Source organism: Eublepharis macularius, chromosome 8, assembly GCF_028583425.1.
Source record: "Eublepharis macularius isolate TG4126 chromosome 8, MPM_Emac_v1.0, whole genome shotgun sequence".
NCBI lineage: Eukaryota > Metazoa > Chordata > Lepidosauria > Squamata > Eublepharidae > Eublepharis > Eublepharis macularius.
The window spans coordinates 24498048-24522335 of record NC_072797.1 but is presented as its reverse complement, the minus strand read 5'-3'; the positions used below and the strand labels follow the sequence as shown (position 1 = coordinate 24522335).

At 44.1% G+C, this 24288-nt stretch overlaps 1 protein-coding gene across 1 annotated transcript in view; it reads right to left on the bottom strand.

The window, feature by feature from the left end:
• The window catches only part of LOC129335197 (oncostatin-M-specific receptor subunit beta-like), a 48362-nt gene that overhangs the window by 8626 nt on the left and 15448 nt on the right, over positions 1 to 24288 (bottom strand). The window contains exons 6-15 of the mRNA XM_054987636.1: positions 19710 to 19839; positions 14195 to 14346; positions 12097 to 12233; positions 10670 to 10826; positions 8884 to 8960; positions 7014 to 7230; positions 5131 to 5331; positions 3822 to 3923; positions 2432 to 2608; positions 1663 to 1851 (exon numbers count right to left, since the gene is read on the bottom strand). Of these exons, the coding sequence (XP_054843611.1) occupies positions 1663 to 1851; positions 2432 to 2608; positions 3822 to 3923; positions 5131 to 5331; positions 7014 to 7230; positions 8884 to 8960; positions 10670 to 10826; positions 12097 to 12233; positions 14195 to 14346; positions 19710 to 19839 (1539 nt within the window). The remainder of the gene's footprint in view (positions 1 to 1662; positions 1852 to 2431; positions 2609 to 3821; positions 3924 to 5130; positions 5332 to 7013; positions 7231 to 8883; positions 8961 to 10669; positions 10827 to 12096; positions 12234 to 14194; positions 14347 to 19709; positions 19840 to 24288) is intronic.

Genomic DNA, 24288 nt, shown 5'->3' with positions numbered 1-24288 from the left:
TGGCTATCTTCCATCTTTCATAGCAGGCAATGAGACCACTATGGCTTGGATCTACTGGAAATATCTACTGACAAAGTAATTTCTGCAAATACAGTGCAACTCTGTTGCCTCCACTGTCCCCTGGCAGCCTCAGATGCCTCCCATATGTTGTTTCTGGGGTACAGAGGACCCCCTCCCAGAGGAATAGCACAAGGAAGGAATCAGCAAAAACTTATCCCGCTTCCATCCACAGAAATGTTCTGCTGGATCCAACCCCCACATCTGTGCAGGGCTCTGGATTATGGGCATAAACTGATTTATTTTATCCTGCAGAAATAGTCATTACTGTGCAACAAGGAGCCCAAACATTGCATATTCTGGTTCAAGTAGACCTGAGAAGAATGGACTGCAAATGATGCATATCAAAATGTAAAAGAGTAAATAAATAAAAATCTGTGACTTTTTATTTTTATAGAAGATGTAGACCTCATCTTTCTACATAAAAGGCAAGCCGTATTGCTGATGACGCACTTCTTATCCTGGTGCACCTGCACAGGAGCACCAGGATAAAAAGTGTGTCATGGTCAATATGGCCTCCAGAGGGTGCCGCTGCTACAGGAGGGCCAGGTGAGCCAGCCCATCGCTCCAGAGGGTGCTGCGGCAGGAGGGCCAACGTTCCTGGTTTTTTTTAGGGCCCATTTTTTTTAAAGGGGCTCTGTTGTTAGTATAGAATAAAAAAGAAAAGAAACAAAACAACCCAACAATAATAGCAGATATACACATAAGCTTCTAGGCTAGCCCCACCTCAGAAGCTAAGTAGGGTCAGTGGTGGTTAGTACTTGGATGGGAGACCACTTCTGGGAAGTGATGTCATCATGCAGGCCATGTGCCACCCTGGGAGAGCTCCCGCACACTGCAAGGGGGCCAAATTGGGCCCAATTCAGGGCCAAATATGGCTCAAATATGGCCAAATCCAGCCTGAATCAGGCCACTGAGGCATGCAGGAGTATGTCATGCTGCCCGGGAGTGTGCCCCGGGAAACGCATTCCCCCCACCCCCGCCAGCCAGGTAAGCAGGGGTGGGAGCTGAAAGGTGGGAGCGGGGGATTACCCCGCCCCCCAGCAAGGGATTTGCAACCCTATCAGATGGCCTTGTATTACTCCCACTTCAAGGCCAGTTAGGAATAAACAGCACACATACAGAAACCAAGTATCCTAAAACCCATATAAGTCCCATGGGACCATCCCAGCAGTTGTATCTCAGCCTGACTGCTGCAGCAGCTCAGTGCTGTGCCTTTTGCCAGAGGGAGGCGTGCCCCCTGCCATTATTCAAGGATTCCAAGCAGCTGAAGGGACATATGAGCATGTATTATTCTCCTGCAGTGACCCTTCTGAATGTATGATTTCTGTAAACCTCTCTTGCTTACTTAAGAAAATCTGTTTCCTTTCCAAAAGCGTGTTCATTGTTTTCTATATCACACACACACACACAACCCCCTTGCCACTCGGCAACACACTCAGTACTCCTGATTCTGACAGCTTCATATGAAATTATTTCATCACCAAATGATGAAGACTGGCAGAATTAAAAGAAGTGCAAAAGTATATTCGTAATAGTCAAAAGCAAACAACAAAAACACCCAATTACAGCTCTAATGTAATGTCCATTACTTTTAAAACTTACCGTCAGGGGGTATGGTTACTTTCCTAAGGTGTACTGCAGTCCCCTTTATAAAGGTGTCTGTGATATTGGGGGGAATAGTGCTGAAAGCAAGAACTTCAAGCCAGTATTCCTTGCTTGGCCCTGGCTGTTTCACTGTCAGTGTCTTTTTAGCTGGGTCCTCAATTGTATATTTGCATATTACGGAACTATCTGCATTCAAAAACAGAGCAAAAGAGGGAGAGAATATAAATTCTGATTCATATTTGGCGATTCACAAGTATTTTGAAACCAAATCCCTTTTCTGGGTGAGAAAGAGTAGCCTTCATAGTGGTGGAGGAGTGACTTTGAAAGAGCAAGTTAATTTCATCACCCAGCTTCCATTTTCTCCCCCCAAATGCGTGTCAGTCCGAGACTGCAGGAAATTACCTTTCTTTCAAGATGAGTGACCAACTTTCTACAAGTTCATTAGCACCTTAAAGACCTTCAAGGATATAAGCTTTTGAGAGGCAAAACTTTCTTCATCGGGTATTAGACTAGAATCTTGCTGTTCAACTGCAGATCAACATGGCTACCCCCTGCTGTCTTGACGTGGCTGATCCCCTTTCTCAAGTTCTTAACTGCTTGTCAGCATCTTTCCTTTGGTTCTCTTGCCTTCCTTTCCTCTCGGATCTAGTTTCATCTCTTCATGAAGAATTCTGCCTGAGGTTAGCAAACCATCCTTTCCGCCGCTTTTGAGCACCCAGTCCTAGAAGACCTCTCCACACATGACTGGGTTCCCGGAAACAGTTACCTGGAATTACAAGTTGTTCTGATCCCTTGAATGTGCAATTCCCATGTTTAGCTTTCACATGAACATTGTAGCCTCTGATAAACCCAGGGAGGGACTCGTTATGATCATAATCCCACGTTATCTTCAGCAATTGGGAAGTTGCTGTGACTATATGCAGTTCAGGGAAACTAGGGGGCTCTGAAAGACAGGAAATTGATAACGTTGTTGTTTGTGTCCTGGACTGCTAATCTTCAGCCTTGGCCTTAAATATCTATTTATTGTCAAAGCAAGCTTGCATTTTGGGGAAACAATGGGATTGACCAATTCTCCCGCAAGATTCTAAGAAGGCTTCACAGAATGTTTCCGGACTTGTCTCCTCGTTGCTACATTTTCCACAACTTCTCACTTGGAATTTCTCCTAGCTGATTATTCTCATATCTCTTTCTCACTTTCTGGTAACTTTAGCAACTCTTATGTCTTTCCACTTTTTTGCAGCATATGCATGCGGGCTAGAGACTAGTTCATAAGATTTCCCTTCACTTAAATCCCAGCATCTCCAGTTAAAGAAGGTTTCAGAGGGACAAATCAGAGAGTTAAAAAGATAGAGAAGTCAGGGATCAGTTAACCTTTTTGCTCTTTAACACTCTGGCACTATCCTTCCATGTGCAGACTGCTATTCACATGGATCTCCTCTTTGAGACACCTCATCTTCCTTTCTTTGGCTGATTCCGCACACGTTGGATAATGCACTTTCAATGCACTTTATCAATCATTTGAGGTCGATTTTTTGTTCCGCACATGAAAAAATCCGTTCCAAATTATCTATAAAGAGGATTGGAAGTGCATTATCCAACATGTGTGGAATCAGCCTTTGTCATACTCTCCCTCTCTTTTCCATCTTGGCACCATGGGTGCAGGACATGTCATCCTGGCATACCCTAGCGTTCTTAGATGAGATAGCTAAAAAGATCTCCACCCCTTCCTATCCTGTATGGACTTCCAACAATAAATGGACTCTCATTTCTTTTCTAAAGCTTAACCAAGGTTCTGAGTGTAAGTTTTATTTCTCTCTTCATGCAGGTTCCCATTTCTCTGTTTATTAGGCATCTCTGCTAACACTCATTAGCCTATTCGATTTGGATAACTGCACAAGAGGATGGCACAAAGATCTGCTTTTCTCCGTGAAAAGGAGCAAAATCAAGGGAGACCTTGCAGGTAGAGGAGCTCTGCTTGTGCTCAGATGCTCCCATACCCGTCTGATCTCTCACTGAACAGAGTGCTATAATAAACATAACCTTTGGTTAGTGGTGGGAAAACCAAGACATTACTGTGTTCCTGTACAGTTTCTGTTTTAAAGACACTAATTCAATATCCTTAATTACAACATGGTCAAATAGCACTGCAGGCTTACCCAGTTCTTTAAGGTATCTGGCTTTCTTCTCCAGCAAAGAAGCTCTGTTACCTTGAGCTCCATACACTCCAAAAGTGTATTTCACTCCAGGAGTGAAAGCATCTAGAACAAAAGAAAATCAGGAGATATACAGTCCTCTAGAATAAGAGAATAAATCAGATTGTGCTCACTCTTTAAAACAGGTTATATACTGAAGGATATAATCCTGAAATAGTTTAATGATTGAGAATTACTAGTTAAGCAGAGACTAATTTAAATGCATGGATATGTTTTTGTCAGTGTGCAGTCAATTTCTTTCACTCACTCCCCAGCCATATACTTATGATACTCAATTACAAACACTACTCACACACACTATTCATATACTACTCTCATACACTCAGTTTAACAGTTGACCAATGCTTGGTCGAACTGAATACTCCCTTTTCTCCTGGTTGCTTTTCCATCCACAGCACCTAACCTAACCTGATTAGCTGGGATGTTCGTACATATTCTATACCACCTCAACAGCTGAGCCAATTGGAGGGCTCTTTTCAACCCACAGAAACAAGAGCTCTTGCAATCAACAGCTACAGAGATTTCAAAGATTACAAATTCTGTGTAAGTGATACTTTTTTTTTTCTTTTTGTGAAGTTTATCTGATTTTCCAGGATGAAATTCAAAGTTGCCTTTTAAAAAAAACCCAATCAGTGTGTTTTGTACCTTGAGTTCTCATTCACCTCTCTAGTAGGTGCTCAGAACCACCTTGGTAGATGCTGCATAAAAAACAGCATCTTCCCACTTGTTTAAATAACAACAACAACATTTGATTTATATACTGCCCTTTGGGAAAACATAATGCCCACTCAGAGTGGTTTACAAAGTATGTTATTATTATCCCCACAACAATCACCCTGCGAGGTGGGTAGAGCTGAGAGGACTCTGAAAGAGCTGTGACTGACCCAAGGTCACCCAGCTGGCTTGAAGTGGAGGAGAGGGAAATCAAACCTGGCACTCCAGATTAGGGTCTTAACCACTCTACCAAATTGGCTCTAAATAAAGATTAAATTAATATTGAAATAAATACTTTGTACTCTTCACCCACAATGATAAATGACATGACTTCCAACATCTCAAGAAACAACAAGGAAGACACGATAATATCAATAGTAACATTAATAAAATACAAACAATAGCAACAGCAGTGTCAAAATAGATGCAGGAAAAAATGCAGAGAAATTGGAGCCAGACAGCATTTCAATGCTTCTCCAACAATGGCTTATCTGGGAACTAATTCTTAAGTTAAAAAAGGGGGGGGTGTTGTTCTCACCTGAGATAATGAGAGCACTGGACTGGTTTTGTCCAAATTTCTTCCACTGAAAATCACAAGGTTTGGCCCTTGGGTGGTTGCACCAGTCAATGATGTAGCCATCAAAGTGACCTTGAGGCTTCCAAGAGATGTAAATGCCAGTCTCTGTGTTGTTGATTGTATCGTCTTTGGAGGCACTGGTGTTAATCTCCCACATGTGATCTAAAAAGCAACACATTACTATAATTTGGATTTCTGGAAAATCCGTGCATGAAAGAGGACAGATTTTTGTTCACTGTGCTGGTATTTAGGACAACTGCCGATTTCGACAGAGTAAAACAGACCCAGAGACTAAAAAGCCATGTTGTCCTCTGGGCTACATAGACGGGCTGGGGAGGTGCTGGTGGAGAAATGTCTTCTGTTGTGGTACTCAGACCAAAATATCCCAGGAACAGACTGTGAGGATGCTGCAGAAATGAACATCCAAAAAGCAAATAATTGAAGATACCAATTTCAAGAGCACCTGGGTGGTGTAGTAGTTAGAATGTGGGACTAGGACTGGAAAGAGTCAATGATCTCCCTATCATCATTTAGCCATGGAAGCTCATCTCCTTGGGCCAATCACTATCAGGCTTGTTGTAAGGATAGGGTTAGGGGAAGCTAACCATGGTTGCATCCACACATTGTGGGATATGGTTGCATTATATCACTCATTTGCACCATATTTTCCTATGTGGACAAGATAATCCAGTATCAAATGACTGCAATAGCACAATGATAGTACAACAGCCAAACCATGTGTAGGCATAGTCCATATGTAGTGCTCCAAATTCCTCGGAGAACAGTTGTGATAAAGATGTAAGAAATTATGTAAAGCTCAAAAGAAAACAAATCCCACACTTCCCTGGTCTATGCTTGCTAATATTCCTGCAAATGTTGGCCACTTACAAAACACTGAACAGGCTGTACTTCCATGATATTAAATATAGTAACCCTTATGCTGGTTACGGGCCTTATTGATAGCCAGAGAACCTGGAATCGGAGCCCCAAACCAGAAATGTAGGGAAATGGAGCTGTTGCTCCTGAGCTGTGATTTCTGCACACTCTATCACTATAAATTACCAAAAGAGTTTTCTGATGGCTAGTGCAAGGATTGATAAAACCAACACTAAAAAATTCCCACTCGTTGCTGGCGGATGGTTTCCTAGATAGTCAATTCAGCTGCCGAGGTCTGAGTCCACGGCTCTGCACGCTTTGTACGAGAAGCAGCCATTTTGAATTTGGAGATGGGAGAATTTTAAGAAAGGTTTGGAAGCTAAATACTAGGCTTCTTGTGGGCGTGGGAACTGTAGGAGTACCTCTTTGCCTCCACTTTCCTTGTATATTTGTAAATAAATAAAGTATACATTATAAAGGTAGAGTCTCCAATGTCTGCTTATCCAAAGGAAACTAAAACCTCTATTATCGCCAATGGAAATTCTCAACACTTGGGGAAATGAGGAGGATGTAACAGTATGAAGATCAAAACGAGATAACTGTAAATACTTCTGGCACATTTTATCAGTAGTGTACCCAGGTGAGGCTGATCTCAGAGGCTAAGCAGGGTTGGCCTTGGTTAGTAATTGGATGGGAGACCTCCAACAAAGACCAGGGTTGAAGAGGCAGGCAGTGGCAAACCACCTCTGTTAGTCTCTTGCCATGAAAAACCCACCAGGGGGTATCATAGCTGTGACTTGAGGGCTCCACGCTAATCATAACACCTTTTACCCACGTGAAGGTGTGAAATACATAACTATAGGAACTGAATCCTAGATAGCAACAAACTGACTGGACAGACTAGGACTTGCATCAGGAGAGGGGCAGGAAAGAGCAATTTAGGGAACAATATATCCAATTGTACAAACCATTCTCTGAAGCTGCTGAGATGACGATCGCCGAAGGAGAAGATGAATTTACAGAATTCTTCGCCAAGACATTGATTGTATAGGAACAGTTATTAAGAAAAATCATTGTGGAATTGTTTGATGCAGGGACCTCCTCGGGCATAGAACGTTCTCCTAATCTTTCATAGAAGATCTCATATGTCCTGATTTCTCCATTAGCATGAAAGCTTGGTAATGGCTGTGGGAAGGAAAACAAGACTTGGCAAACTGTATTTACAATCCACGTTTCTAGCTATAATGGTACCCAAATGTGTTTGATGATAGTTGCATATGGCATTTCCTGTTTATAGATGGCAATTTTATACCTGAGTCTTTTTTAAAAAGTCTATTCCAAATGAGGTGTTGTTAGCAAAGGCTACCACAAAGCTCATGGGTATTGTATCCTCTTATCAAAAACTATCCCAAGTTGAAGAGATTACGTCTACATAGGAACAATTCTCCATTTTGCACTAAAAATGCAATCAGACCTCCACAACGGGATTTTCTCTTTGCTTTTTCTTTGTGCTTGCCATTCCCTCCAGAAGCCCACTAGTGACGGGAGCTTTTAAGAAGGTTCATGAGAGGAAATAGCATGAGATATGGACAAGGAAGTGTGGAAATCCATACTTTCCTCAAACCTGCTCTCTTTAGGTACAATCTTTAAGAAAAGATTACCAAAACAGATTTGGAAAACTGCAGAGAAGAGCCAGGAATAACCTGGCTTGTGGGAAACCATGTGATAATATCATGCGGAAGTCTGTTCCCCAACTGCTGACAATTTGGGAGAGGAATGGAAAGCAAGAGCTCTGTGTGGAAGCCACTTTCCATACTACAGCTGAGAACGGTCGAATTGTAGAATACTACGACCCAGAATTGCCTGATGAAACTGATCTGTAGTAGGGTCAGGATCAAAAACATTACTTCACATAATACCTGAAGACAGGTTGATGGACAGTGGGTAGATCAACAGAAAAGCAAAAGAAAAACCACCTCAAGGGCCTGTTGAGGAGTAAACATGTTGATTGTTCACCAGGAAGAAGAGATAATTGAGGGCAGTTCAGTGTTAATGAAAGAGAAAGGGAAAACAGAAGGAAGGAAATTGACCTGCTTGAGAATTTGTATCGCCATGGATTTTGAGGGGGAGGGGAAGATATATCCACCCAGGGCTTTTTTTCAGCGGGAACGCGGTGGAATGGAGTTCTGGAACCTCTTGAAAATGGTCACATGGCTGGTGGCCCCGCCCCCTGATCTCCAGACAGAGGGGAGTTTAGATTGCCCTCCGCGTCGCTTGGCAGCGTGGAGGGCAATCTAAACTCCCCTCTGTCTGGAGATCAGGGGGCGGGGCCACCAGCCATGTGACCATTTTCTCCAAGGGCAACCCACTGAGTTCCACCACCTCTTTTCCCAGAAAAAAATGCCCTGTATCCACCCATCACCAGGATTCTCATGGGTTCTCTGTTTATAACCACAGAATAACAGGGATCAGCCTTATGCATCTACCCTTGTTTCTTATAAATGAAACAAAGACGAGATTGATTTCCTTTTGCTGTCATATAAGGAAACAATAGAATAGAACAAGAGCCTGGAATGAAGCCTAAAGCGCATAGAGTCAGGCATCGTGTTTCGCATAGTGGCCAACTAGATGCCTCTGGAAGGGTACAAGTAGAGCATGAAGGCAGCAGCCTTGCCCATTACTTCCCCCAGCAGCAGGGATTCATCTGGTGGGGGAAGCTCCGTTCGGTCATCACATCTTATAGGCTTCATCAGTTTCAGTAACCACTATTGAAGCCACCCTAGCTAGTGGTCATCTCACAAGTTGTAGAGTCTACACGGTTTGTATAGCTGGACTTACCTTCCAGAACAGAGTTACATTACAAGAGTCCAAACCTGGGCTAATGCTTCTCCAGACATCAAGATGCCCTGATGGAGCTGCAAATCAAACACACAACATCGCTGAGTAAGTGAGATAATGGACTAATGGGGCTTTCAGGAAAGGGCAGGCAGTGGTGCTGTAGTGGTTGGACTGTGAATTAGTCCTTCCCTGGATGGAATCCCACAACTGTACTGAGCTCAGCAGGTGACCTTCAGTAAGCCACTCTTCTCAGCTGCAGCCCCCCAGCTGTATTGTGGGGATAATAACAATACTGACTTTGCTCACTGCTCTGATTTGTCTAGAATAGTAGTACATAAGCACAGTTGTTGTTATTTTTATTATTATAGGCCAGCCCAACCACCCCCGGCACTCCCTGCCATCGGTTTCAAGCTACCATTGGTGAGTTATCAAAGAGGGGAGGAAAGGGGTGGAAATCTGTATCATGTGCCTCTTCATATATTACACGGGGTACACAGGTAGGGACCAGGTCCCCATCCTGGGTGAGACCTAATATAATCAACACATCACTTGAGGGTTCTCTTCCGTTCCTAAGCAAGGGGTGCCTGGACCATAGTGCACATGGAGAGGGACTTCAGCCCTCCGCCCTGCACCATTTTCCCAATCTGAAACCATTTTGAGCAGGCATTAAGTGGGGAAACCAAGATGATTCTGGAATATGCTTGGGTTTCCCCAACAATCACAGAACTCTTCCTTGGATTGTTGCAGGCTGAGAAAATGCTACAGGAGGGAACACTGAATCCCCTTCTCCCTGGGAACCGCAGTCCTGATCAGGCACCACGTACACAGCAATTGGGGAGAACCCACCGCTCATGTGTGATTGTGTTATATCTGACACAGGCTGGAGACTTGGACCCAACCTGTGTACTCTGTAAGAGATGGTGAAAGTCCGGTTCAGCTGAAAATCCTCTTCCAAGGAACGTTTTGTTGCAAACATTAGTTGTAATTTGTGTTAGATTTTTATTCCTTTCAGCTCCTTTGGGAGCCAATTTTGGGGTGATTTGGGGGTAGGATTGCCAGATGGGCTCAACAAAAATACTGGACACACTTGATTAAAAGACTCATATAACAGCACTGGAGAGAGAAATGTCCACCTCCCCTCATTCACTGGATTGAGGACCTTACAATTTTATAAATATTTGAACATATAGCATATGGACAACAATTGTGCATGGACTTATTTTTAGATACTTGAAAAAAATTTATACAGACTTTATGTACAGACCTGACACTATTGCTGTCATTTTTTATTTCTATTTTGTAAGAGGTTTGTTTTAATTAAAAAAAATAAAATTTACTTCTTTTACAGTAAAAAAAATAAAAGTGCATACTACAATAGCATGCTGTATCTATGAAAATATGACATATCCCTCCCTACCTTCACTGCAGATGTGGGGAAATGTAAGTCTTCTCCTTAAGGAAGTGAGGAAGTTCCTTGCCTCCTCAGGTCTTCTGCCTCCCATTGCTCTTTAGAAAACACTCATCTTTCCAAGAACGGCCATTTTCACACTACTAACCTGCTTCTGTAACATTGTGAAATGTTGCACAAAAACACAGAAGATAGCATCTTCTCGCAAGAGTTTTGAGCGATGTCACGCAAAACTCTCACGAGAAGACGCTATCTTCCGCGTTTTTTGCATGACGTTTCGCAACATTATGGAGGTAGGTTAGTAGTGTGAAAACGGCCAATATCTTGCTGAACCTCACCACATCCCAAGCTTGTCTTCTGCAGCACAAGCTTCCTCACCAGATTCTTTTGTCCATCCAGTTTTTGATTCACTCCATTCGCTCCATTTCCAGAAGTGTCGGTCGGCACCACAGCGCACTCGAAAAGAGTACCTTGTATAAGGTTGCAACCCACTCGTGATATGATATGTCTCAGTGCTATGGGACGTGCTGTTGTGCTGTAGAACATTAATGTTGTTAAAGGTCAAGTATGGTGGCTTTGTTGTTGCTGATCCATCTTTGTGTTAAATGCAAAACATCAGAATGCACTAGGGCTACAAAGAACACATTCAGAATACATCCAGGTCATAAAGTTTCATCAAGGGTGTACTGATGTAACTGCATGATCTGATACCTTGAAATCAAGGGGATTGAAGGTAGTCATCGCTAAGTTGTTCCACTGTTTTCCATGTGATATGGCCAAACCTTGCTTATCTGAAGAACAGATATGGGAAGAACAGAGGTGGCACCAATGGACGTGATTGGAGGGCACCACCAGAGAGTGTTGGCCCTGTAGGGTTGCCTTTTGGTGCAGATATCACCACCTAGTACAAGGGAGTCTGTTGGTTTATTCTAGGATGGACAATTTATATATTGAAGTTCACCACCACTGCTGGGATTGAAACAGCTTTGTGGAAACATATTTTTTAAACCACATAGAAGACAAAAAATTATGAAAAGGCAGATGTAAATTTTCAACCCAGAAGTGTTGATTCCCCACTCCCCTCACCAGAACCAACGGCTGGCAAGGACTGTAGCCTAAATGAACCATTTCCTCAGGCACATGTGCTTTCTCTGTTGTAGCCCCCACCTTGTGGAATGGCCTGCCTGAGGAGGTCCGGAGGAGAGCTCCTACAATCCTGTCATTGTAAACTAGAGTTGTTCAGGAGAGCTTTTCTAGGGAAAGTGAAAGTAAAAGGGACCATGGATTATACCACAATGTATAAGATGTAGTATCAGTTTGCTATATGTAGTATCTTATGTTTCAGTTTTTCTAGTGAGTAATACCATTTTTCTTTATTTTCTGTATCATACAGAAAGCCTAGAAAAGTCTACTCAGAAGTAAATCCCGTGTTATTCAATGAGGCTTACTCCCAGGAATTTTCCCCTTAGGATTGCAGCCTTAGTAATGGAGATTTTTTTCTCCAGAGTTATGCATTTTGTGTTGTCTGCCTTTTAAAAGCACTGCCTTTTATGATAATGTGGGAAGGGCCAAATAAGCCAAATAAATAAATAAAATAATTCATCTGTAAACTATACGGAAATAACACAGAGTCTTGTGACCCCTTATTTACTGACAATTAGTTTTTGTGGCTGTGTCTTGACAAAGTGGCTCTAACCCATGAACTCAACAACACGTGTTAGTTTTTAGAGGGCCACAGAACTTTGCCACAGCTGGCCAACCCATACAAAATATATAAAATGAAAGAGGTTTTAAGTGTTTCTTACCAGTTCCACTTTCCCATCTGGATGACGACATTCAATTTGGCAAAGCAGCTCAAGTTTATGTTTTACTTTCCAACGTAACTCAATAGCAGAGGAATTACTTTCAGAAACTGAGAGGTCAGAAGGGGTTACGGGATGAACTGGGTTGAAAGAATGAAAATTAAAAAAAAAATCTGAAATAGCCAATGAACTATTTTGAGCAATTAAATGACTAGAAAGAACTCTGATTTGCCCCATTATCCTTTTGACACTACACTAGATCACAACTGGAATAGAGGGACTCCTGAAGAGATGATTTATTATAGGTTAAAAAAAACCAGGAAGACGGTGCTTAATTGGTGGACAGGTGTCTGCAACTACCACTTCCCCTGAACCCTATTAAATCATTGGCCTATCTATCCCAAGACCGTCTTCTCTGACTCTCTTGAAAGTTTTCCAGATTCTGAGGCAAAAAGGTCTTTCCCTGCCCTGTTGCCCAAGATTGTTCAGCATGGATTACTTCTGGGATTTCTTGTATAAACATACACTTACCACTGAACTATTTTGGGTAACAGTCAAAAAGAACAGCAGTTCAAAACCCAAGAATGCATTTCCACATTTATGGTGGCTTATTCTCCAGGAAAACCTCTGCTTCTAGCCAAAACCAGCAAAAGCCAGGAATGTAGTGTGATTGTGGGAGCTATCCACTGTTGCAGCAGAATGGCAAAGAGGGAAGGGGAAAGCCTGTCCTCAGCAGTAACTGCTGGGATGCAGCAATGGAGGCAGGGGAGCCTCAGTCAGTACAATGGAAGCTCCTGGTTGCCGACTGATATCCCCCCCCCATCAACGTCAGCAGTGACATCTGGTAGCCAGTCTTCAACTGCACGCCTGAACAGTGACGGCTGAAACATGCTCTGCCTCTACTACAGATAGGGTTGCTAGGTCCAGGTTGGGAAATTCCTGGAAATCTTGGGGGTGGAGCCTGGAAAGAGTAGAGTTTGGGGAGGGGAAGGGCCTCAATGGGGAAGGGCCTCCAAAGCAGCCATTTTCTCCAGGGGAACTGATCTCTGTGGCTTGGAGATCAGCTGTAAGTCTGGGAGATCTCCAGACACCACCTGGAGGCTGGCAACCCTAACTATAGCAGCAGGGCTTTTTTTCTGGGAAAAGAGGTAGTGGAACTCAGTGGGTTGCCCTAGGAGAAAATGGTCACATGGCTGGTGGCCCCGCCCCCTGATCTCCAGACAGAGGGGAGTTGAGATTGCCCTCCGCGCCGCTCAGTGGCGTGGAGGGCGATCTCAACTCCCCTCTGTCTGGAGATCAGGGGGCGGGGCCACCAGCCATGTGACCATTTTCAAGACGTTCCAGAACTCCGTTCCACTGCATTCCAGCTGAAAAAAAGCCCTGTACAGCAGGCTGGCAGTTTCTGGGAAGGACTAGCCCTTTGCTCCCTTGAGGGCTCTGTGTTAATGGTTTTCCCTTGCTGCCACTAGCCACAACGCCTTTTCTCTGGACTGTTGAAAGTGATCCTTCTCATCAGCTCTCCCTTTCTTGCCCAAGACACCTACGTACTTCATAATCCTGTCCTCTGCTCAGCACCTGCCTCTTCCCCTAACTTCCCACCAGCAGCTTATTTCTACCTGAAGATACAGGAAGAATAAAACTAGAGATCCTAAGCAGCAGAGTTTCCTGTCCCTATTTCAGGAATGGTGGGATGCTTAACAAGCTTCTGAAATGGCTTTCAGCTCAGTGGGCTGCAACCCAACTGCACTGGAAGTCAAATGCACTAAGTAACCCAAATGAGCCTTGCCCTTTCCGCCCGCCAGTGTCAAAATATATAATGTGGGTGGGAATGGATCTGTCAACATCAAGCAAAAAGTCAACTTACTATTATTTTATTATTGAAGTCACAAGATTAATATTTCATTGCTAACATTATTTCCAATAATAGTTATGGACCTTAAATCACATCTTATGGATGCCTCGTTGAAGTTGTTTGTTAAGTTGCTGTTCAACATATTGTCTGAGTTGCGATAGGTATGAACTTCAGATATTTCCTGATTGAGATGCTGAGACTACGCCTGAAAGTCTATTTAAACACTAAAAGAGAAAAACGATCTCTTACCTCTATGGGCTACATCAAAAACAAGGTTAGTATACTTCTCCCCCAGATCATTTCTGGCCGTCAGTGTTAAGTTATATGTGGTCTGAGTACCAATTTTGAATGAGCAGGTGTTCTTTGGGAAGTGTGGAAGGCAATTGATTTTCCCTTTAGACCTTAGAAAAATGGTGGTGGGTTTTGAAGGAGACAGAAAAGAGATGCTGTTTAATTTGTCTTCTTTTGAGATATCAGATACTATGAATACAGAAACTCTGATTCTTAAGCATGAATAAAAAAAGTGAATTTGAAAAAGCACACGCATCGTGGTCTGCTGCTTAAAGAAAAGTAAGTAATAAAAATGGAGCATTTGCATAATGTTGTAAAGAGTTCAGCATGCTTCACGTGCAAAATTTCAGCAATCCTTACCATTGGTTGTTGTGGGTTTTCCGGGCTGTATTGCCGTGGTCTTGGCATTGTAGTTCCTGACGTTTCGCCAGCAGCTGTGGCTGGCATCTTCAGAGGTGTAGCACCAAAAGATAGAGATCTCTGTCTTTTGGTGCTACACCTCTGAAGATGCCAGCCACAGCTGCTGGCGAAACGTCAGGAACTACAATGCCAAGACCACGGCAATACAGCCCGGAAAACCCACAACAACCATCGTTCTCCAGCCGTGAAAGCCTTCGACAATACAATCCTTACCATTCTTTAAGGGCTGTAAGCAGGGCTTTTTTTCAGCGGGAATGTGGGGGAACGGAGTTCTGGAACCTCTTGAAAATGGTCACATGGCTGGCGCAGAGGGCAATCTCAACTCCCCTCTGTCTGGAGATCAGGGGGCGGGGCCATCAGCCATGTGACCATTTTCTCCTAGGGCAACCCACTGAGTTCCACCACTTCTTTTCCCAGAAAAAAAGCCCTGGCTGTAAGAATTATTATTTTGTGGACTGGGGGGTTGGGGGTGCAGTCTACAGTATCCTAGCCCTTCCTATACCGTGAATCAAAACAAACTATGCAAAATAAAAATGCTAGTTTGGGGGAGGGGGGTGACACTTGAGGCTGAGAGAGGAGTCTAGCTTTGCAATTCATATCTCAGGCTCTAAGGGCCAAATTAGATGGGACGGCATCCTCCTGTCTGCAATGGGGATGCTGTTGCCATTTTAAAGTGATTTAAAACTTGCAATTTTGGGTCTGCAGTGTGGCAGGCTGAGGGGGTCCCCCTGCACCTTTTCAAGTGGTAAAAAGCTGGGGTGGGAGGAGAGACTGTTTCAGCACTTGAAAAGGTGTGGGGTGGGGGACGACAGCACATTAACCCACCGTGCTGCAGGCTGGATCAGAACTGGACCCTCATAGCATTTTTTAAATTACTTTGAAATGGCAGCAGCAGCCCTGTGGCAGACACGAGGATGCCATCATGTCTAGTTTGGCCCTTGAGCCGCTACAGACTGAATCTCAGAAAGGCCCATGGAAGCCTTTGAGCATGTCCAAAGTAGCTCTTTGCAACCATGCCTTGCTTTGCCATGCTGGCTATGCTTGGGGCCCAATTCCAGGTCCAACATCTTCAATCAGATTAAGATAAGGAAAATGAAATCAATGGGCACCAATTATTCTGCAGGTTGTTAAAAGACTGGCCACATGCTAGAAGCAAGCCAGAAGAGCAGTGAGAATAATGAGACATTCCAGGGTGCGAATGGATCGAGAGTGATCCTAAGAGAAAAAACTTTTGATATGTCCTGTAGAGAAGGACAAAAGGTGGGGGGGGGGATCAGTACAGTTAACGTACTGGCAAAAAAAATGCCAACATAGGAAAGTTGACATTTCCTCTTAAATATACCTTACCCATAAGGACCTGGATTAGTGCAGATATAATACTGGCAAAGCAGAAGTCAGCTTGGAAACACATCCTTCCCTTTCTCTTTTCTCCTCTCTAGTGCAAATTCTTCCTCCCTCCCTTCTTTTGTCAGCCTTAATACTACATCTGCACACATTGCAAACCACTAATTAACACTTAAGTAGATTTCCCTCTGACCAGGATTTGCAAACCCATGTCAAAGTTAAGTTTCAAATTGTAGATGAGACGGGAATTGTGGTTTACATTAACCTTTGTTAGCCTTGGTCCAGATGTAACACAAAACCACATTTAAAACAGGCACACAAAGGGACTCAACATCCACAGCAAAAAGGGGCAGAGGGTGGAAACAAATATTTTTGAAGTGATTCTACATGTGCTGATTATGGTTTGCGGGAAGCCATCGTAGATATTCTATAGATTGGGAGGATTTTTTCCAGTGGATTTCAGGAGTCAAAGCTCCCTTCAGGTATCTGAAGAAGGGAGCTTTGACTCTCGAATACTCATACCCTGGAAATCCAGTCGGTCTCTCAGGTGCCACTGAACTCAAATCCTGCTGTGCTACTGTAAACTAACATGGCTACCTACCTGACACTATATACAGGTCACTGTGATGCTCAGCATAAAATATATACACTACTGTAGACATCCCTATGATTTAACTATCTATCTAAAAAACCTAGTGTTCTAAATTCCCATTTCTTTGATGCAAATCCTGTGTATAAAAACAACAAACCAGATCTTATCTCCACAGACCTCAGGGTCACTCTAAACATTACTTTCTTCATGAGTTCGCCACAGAGCCAACCTCAGCTCTACACAGACACACAGCAGCTCTGGGGAACGGCTTGCATTAAAAAAGGAGAGCCCAAATGTGTTTGGAAAGCTGCCACCAGGGGAAGAAGAACTCTTGTCTTTCTCCCAAGCTACGTGGCCTGGCCTGGTCCCAGTGCGAGGAGGGGGGTACTTGGCACTTATCTCATCTTGCATGATGATGTCACTTCCACACTTCACACAGGGACCACAGGAAGTAATGTTGTTGCACCCCCTGGGAGTACGTGCACCGCAAATGTCCCCAAGGTGCTTGCTGGTAGCAGGCAAACTCCGTGGGTGACTCAAAACTTCCTGCTGGTCACCAGCAACCAGCAGGCATGAAGATAAACTGCTGGGAGATTGCCTGCCACTGACAGACACCTGGAGTCCCTACTTCCCCTGCAAAAAAGTGTCTGAGGGGGGAGTTTTCCCATTTCTGCTGCCACACCTGCACACAATAACTCCATGTGCAGCAGCAGAAATGGGAAAACTCTTCCCTGCACTGTTTTTGCACAGGGGTAAATGCTTGGGAGAAAGGCAAGAGCTCTTCCTCCCTCAGCAATAGCTTTCCAAGCCCATTTAGGCTCTCCTTATTTTATACAAGCCTTGCTCAAGAGCTGCTGTGTGTCTCTGCACAGAGCCCGAGATGGCTCTGTGGCAATCTCATGAAGGAAGTAACACTTAGAGCCAAGCTACAAGTGACGCCTGACACAGGTTGGACACTTGTCAGCTTCCCTCAAGTTTTGATGGGAAATGTAGGCGTCCTGGTCTTACAGCTCAGCTCTCCATTACAGCTGCAAGACCAGGATGCCTACATTTCCCATCAAAACTTGAGGGAAGCTGACAAGTGTCCAACCTGTGTCAGGCGTCTCTTGTTGCTTGGCTCTTAGAGTGCCCCTCATTTTGCTTTCCACAATCAATTACTTCAGCATCTCTAAACATTTCCTCCAAAGCCATTCCCTCACTTCAGTGCCAAAGTCTGACTCAATGGAGAACTATAAACAAATATTGTAGATAGTTGCAGTGATTCACAGAAAACTGCGACAGCAATAGTCATGCCAAAATATTACAAAACAGTGTGTTGCCCCCAAACAATGAATGAGATTTTGAGCTCTCCAGAATTCTTCAGTACAAAAATGTTGTGTGTTGGGGGGAAATAGTTTCAAAACATGGTGGCAAGGTTCAAAGTCTTCATTTCTAGGTTAAAATGATAAAGGGGGAGCTGCTGAAAATGGAAATGGAGTTCAGAGTACAGGATGTAAAACCAGTTTTCAACTTGTACCCATGATGACTGGGGCAAAGGAGGAAAGAGAAAGAAAATGGTGTTCTAGCTCTGTGTATATAAAGGAAAGTAGTTAATCATGTATCTCTCTAGTGCTACATGGAACACATGAGTCCCTTGTACAGAAGGAAAGCAACAGAAAAATGGTGAAATTAATTCACAGTGGCTGATTTTGCATTCGGTCTTTTCTGCGCATTCACAGCCTGTTTCACATCGCATGTCATTATGCTTTTCACTTTTCCGGGACTGTCATGTGATGCACATCCGGACTGTCATGTGATGCACATCCGGTCTTGTTTCCTGCGCAGTATCTCGCTGCAGAGATACGGCGATTTTAAAAAAATTCTGCAGCCCAATCATGGCCGCCCCGGGCTTTGGGTGTGTGAATGGTTTTGGTATCTGGCCCCCCTTTCCCTTGCCTGTTGAGCATTGATTGGTCAGACTCATCTAAACGCTCCCACCATCCACTTCCTGGTTGTTTAGGGTGGTTGTTGTTGTTTTTTTGGTCACTAATAAACAGCAGCGTTTAAGCGTTGTAAAAGCTGGTCAAATTTCCATCAAGCACTGACCGCTTCTTTTTCATTTGTTGGGTAACTAATAAACAACACCATTGTTTTGCTCAATTTCCACCTAGCAGCAAATGCTACATTTTGCGGTCTTGCAGCTTTTAAAAAGTAAACTCGCTGTTCCATGCCTCCCCTTGGGGGGGGGGGGCGTTGGGGGTCCCTGATAAACAGCAGAGTTTCAGCATTGTTTTGTACAATTAGAAACAAGTATAATTTCGGTGCATCACGGAACGCTACATTTCTCCGGTGTCACAACATTTAAACTAAACTTGCCGTTCCATGCCCCGCTCCCCTCCCCGGTTTTTCCACGGGCCGGCTTTTTTTTAAAATCTATGCTTGAGGACCAACGTTTAAGCGCTGTTCTCAGACAGTTGTATAATTGCACACTGAATATTTTTAGTGAATAAAACCGGTTCATTTACGTGAAATGCAAATCTACATTTAAAAATGACGAACGCACAATGTGCTTGTATCAGTGTGCTCAGCCAGTTCAGGGATCATGTGACCAAATTGCACCAATAGGGCGCTGTAAATCCGGTAGATACTCAGAACAGCAGCGCAGAACAGCAGCGCAATATCAAAACATGCTGTGCTTTGCGGGGCAATGGATGGGAAGATAAAAGTGTGAATGGAGAAGGCGGGGCGGGGCATTGTAAGCTTACAGTTGCAACGTGACAGCTTTACAACACATGCGCAAACTTTAAAAAAAAATTAACCCACAAAGCGCGCAGCAGAAGAGGAGACAATGGTTGAGTGTAGAACAAAAAGAAGAATGCTAAGCTGGAATGGAGCTGCATAATGTAAAACAGTAGGTGCACAGTCGAAACCACTGCGAACGGGATGAAAGCGTGGAAACAGCGACGTTTTCCATGAATGAGAAATCAGCCGGTGTTGCACTAGGCAAAGTTGGTGGAAGCCAAACTGGTTAATGTTTCTTAGTGACTGCAGAGCAAGCCCTTAACTCTCATTACTTATATAAGAATATCATATTATCTTATGACTTGAGACAACCAAGAATATATGAAGAATACCTACATATCAGACAGGATGAACTTTATGGAATGGTTCCCTGCGAGGTTATCTTCTGATCCAGGCTGCCAGGCACAATTTAATGTAACCATGTCTTCTGTTTCACAAGACAGGTCTTTGGGATCACCAGGCGGTCCTATTAAAACAAGGGGAGGTTACAAAGTTTCCTTCTTGCATTTACTCTTAGCAAATTAATGGTGCAGACTAATGTGAATTGTGGGTCATTAGTACATTGCAGGCTAGGGTTGCCAGGTCCCCTGGGGACCTTGTACTCACTCTTGCGGCATCTGTCAAGTGCTCCTTCCCTGGGTGGTGCAACGACATCACTTCTGGGAAGTGACATCATTAAGCAGGCATGGAAGCACATGCATGTGCTTTGCAGCGGCCTGTTCGGGGCCCAAATCAGCCTGCTACAAAGCACTGGAGTGCTCTTAGGATGGCACAATGGCATTACTCCCAGGAGTGATGCTGCCACGCCACCTCAGGAGCATGCCTGGGAGGCCTATTAGTGTATCTTCCCCTTGCCCCTGCAGGCCAGGTGAGTAGGGGGGGTGGAGGCAGAGCCAGTGTCAGTTATTCTGGTGCCTGAGGCCAGATACCTGCACCCAGGGGCAGCTTCAAGGGTGTGTGTGCGCGCATCATCACGGGACCTCTCAGCCTTCCCACTCAGTTGCCCCGCACAGCCCCAGCAGCCTGCGGCACCTGGCTGGCCCGCAGCTGTGTGCTGGCAGCAGTGGTGGTGATGGCGGCAGCATGGGGCAATTGAGTGGGAGGGTTGGGAGGATGTCTGCTTAGTTGCCCCATGCTGCCGCCACCGCCGTGGCTGCCATTTGAGGGACGGAAAGGGCGTTTTTGGCTTTCTCCTCTGCTGCGCAGGCCTGCAGGGCAGTGAAGGATGCCTCCACCACCCCAACATCAGAGGGAAGGTAAGTGGAAGGCTGGGGCTTGGGGGAAATGAGGGGCTGGGGCTGGGGAGGTGGGGGGACTGGGGGTAGGGGCTCGGGTTTGGGCTGTTTAAAGGGCCCTGCCTTGCAAGTGGCAGGAAAGAGCCCTTTAAATGATTAAATGCTCCTTTCCCTGTTGGAAAGGGGCATTTAAACCCCACGAACCATGAACTGGTTTGTAACTGGGCCAGTTCCGTGCCAGTTCGTGGTTTGTGGAAAGCCTATGAACCTTGAACCCCATGGTTCGGTTTTTTTCTGGTTTGCGCCCATGTCTAATCTGTAGCCTGCCCCCCTTGCTATGCTGAAACAAAAAATGAACACTGTGTTTAGGGCTGTGCAATCAAATATTGCTGACTTGATACAATGTCCAATATTTTCTTTATCGAATCGGATCAGCAATATCTTATACAATGAATAAGATATCTTATACAATGATTCCAGTATTTTGCTTCCAATAAACATTAGAAATATCTAGAATTGGATTGGGACTCAAGAGGCCTTTCATTGTTCACAGCTGTTCCGCTCTTTAAACTTTAAATGGCCATTCTTTTTGATGGGAAGACCTGGTCTCCGAATTCTGGCACCTTCCGCACCAGCTGTTCTTGGACCCTTTACACTTTCAAGGGTCATTATTTTCAATGCTTTTGGAAGAATGGTCTTCCCACTGAAAAGAGTGACTATTTAAACTTCAAGAGCCATTATTTTCATTAGGGGTAGACCTGGCCTCTTTGTCTGTTGCTGTGACAGACTGCATTTAACAACAGATTTCCAAAGTCAAAGAGCTGGGAGGGGAAAGATTAACTATCTCCTAGAATGTAGAGGTTGAGTGACAGGCTCCTTCTTCTCTAATTGATCAGTCCCAGACAAAAAAAATAGGTGATCAGCTGAGTGCTGTGGGGGGGCGTTATTCCATTCTGGAGTTTCTGTCAGTTAGAACTAGTCTCTAGGCAGTCGGTTGGCTTCTGACAGGATTTGGAGTTAGGGAGTCAGGGACAAGAAAAATCACGTTTAGAGTGAAGGTAAAAGACACCTTTGCCTTAACTGTAGTATTACTGTCCTGAAAAAGAGACAGTCTATCTAAGAATTCAAAGTCTAAGTGTCAGCATAAGCTGAAGTATGCTTTACACAGACACCAGAGAACTAGGAGTGTGTTTTCATGAGTGATTGGGGAGTGAGTTGAGACTCCCTTTCAAGCCCGAAAGAAGAGTGGTTATATCTTCTGAAGAGAAGATGATTAACTCCTACCCAATTTAAAAGGGGAGTTGTCTCTGAGGAGGACCCCGAGTCTGTTGTGAAGGGAAAATGGTTTTAGACTACTCGTGAGTAGAGATGGGCACAAAGAGGGGAAAAACTGAATATGATGTTCGTTGTTCGTTGCCATCCACGAACGGGGAGTCACGAACAACCATGAACATGTCCCTGTTCATGAACATGTTTGTGGTTGGCTGTTCGTGGGAGGTAGGGGGGACACTTTGAAGGGAAGCTGGCTGGAGGGAGGGGAGACTCTGAAGGGAAGGAGTTTCCCCATGCCGTTTGCAAACAGCGTGGGGAACCTCCTTCCCTTCAAAGTCTCCCTCCTTCCAGCTGGCTGGAGGGAGGGGAGACTCTGAAGGGAAGGAGTTTCCCCATGCCGTTTGCAAACAGCGTGGGGAACCTCCTTCCCTTCTAAGTCTCCCTCCTTCAAGCCAGCTGGAGGGAGGGGGGAGACTTTTTCAGGAAACCCCTGACAAGCAGCTGAGTCGGGGGTGAAGTGCCCCTCTCCTTGTGCAGCAGCAGGGAGAGGGAAATTTAAATCACGGCAGGCTGTACTCAGCCACTTGTCAGGGAAACCCCTGACAAGCGCCTGAGTTGGGGGTGAAGTGCTCCTCTCCCTGCTGCTGTGCCCATCTCTACTCATGAGACAAGAACATCCTTTAGCTTCAAGAAAGTAGTAAGTTAGGTGCACAAAGAAAGTGATTAACTTCAGAAAACCTGAATTAAACTTCCTGAAGAAACATTGCTGCTGTAACTAAATTATGAAGTAAAACACCTCTCAATGTTAAGAACCAAGAATATATGAAAATAAGCTTCAAGGATACTAATTTGCCTGTTACGCAAAGTGTATTCTGTAACACCAACTAAATCTTACTTCTGCATTTCCATCCCCTGACTACACTTACTCAATCCCTGCCTGCTAAGTAAAATTGTTATTTCTTCTTGAATGTTACACAGTCTCTAGTGCCATTTCCAAAAGAAAAGAAAGAAGATTTGGCTTTTCCCCAAATCATGTCCTTTCTGACTTTCCAACATGGAATTAAAATGATAATTTTTGAAGTGCTCACCCCATCTGTATTTAAGGAAAATGTCTAAATATACAATGACATGTATTCTTAAGATATGCAGCACAGAGTAATTATGTATCTAGATCACAGCCTACTTAAAAATCTATACATGTATATGGAAGGGTCCAATGGCTGGAAGAAGAGAGATCAGCCCAGCCCTCTCTGATGTAAACCAGCTGCCCTTATTCTGCACTGCTCAGACTGACAGCAGACCAGCTGCCACGTCCTGGGAGAGAGCAAGTGTCAGCAGAGTCATCAAAAACACATGAAGATGTATCTGCAGAAACTGAGGAATTTTCCAATTATTCATATGTGCCAGAAACATTTTGTTTACACTGTGCCTTTTGAATTGCAAGCTGCTTTGAAGTTTTGTTAGAAATGTCATAAGTTAAAACAACAACAACAGAAACCTTCGGCACAAATATAGGGCAAGGATGCAGGGCAAGGGCTGCATCCATGCAGCCAAGATGGAGGGGGGGGAGGGGAGAGGTGTTGCCTGGAACAAAGCCAGGAAGAGGAGGAGAGAGGGGGAGGAAGTCAGGAGGAGGAAATCCTGAGAATAGCAATCTGCTTATTAAAGGACAGTCAGAACAGTAAACAGAGTACCCTGACCTCTCTATCTTTCTAACCCTTTGGTTTGTCCCCCTCTGAAACCTGAGAAGAGAGACAGTGCTGGATCCACCTCTTCCAACATCTTGTAACAGGGCTACATATACTGTATGAATGAAACCTTGGAAGTCTCTGTCACGGAAAGTACTTCATTTACCCACATGCAAGACCTTTTTTCCCCCTAAATATGTCATCAAAAAAAGAGAGGTTCATCTTAAATTTGCATACAAGTGACAGTTATGTCCAATAATAATAATCTTTTGGGGTATAATATTGGGGGGGGTTGTCTTATATTCAGAGTAAATACAGTAAATGGTATTGGACAAGACGGACTAATGCTCTAATTCGGTAAGCCAGCTTCATATAGTCCAAAGCCATGCATGAGGAGCCTATCCCCCAGCCAAAAGTCATAAAAGCAATGTTCTATCTCTATGGATTTTTAAATTTTTTTGCAATAGACAGGAAGTGAGAAGAACAGGACTGTGGTTCCCTAGCAGAGCAAAGAGAAGAAGAACTGACATGGTCTTTAGCTGCTAATGAGGGTAGGCAAGAATTGGACACACTGAACTGTCCCTATATAGCCTTTATAGTTTTCGTTTCAACAACAGAAAGTTAAAAAGGTTACCAAACAAACTCCATAAGTGATCTACTTGGTCTCTAAGCTGCCACTGGACTCAAATCCTTTAGAAAAAAATTATTGATTGTAGATTG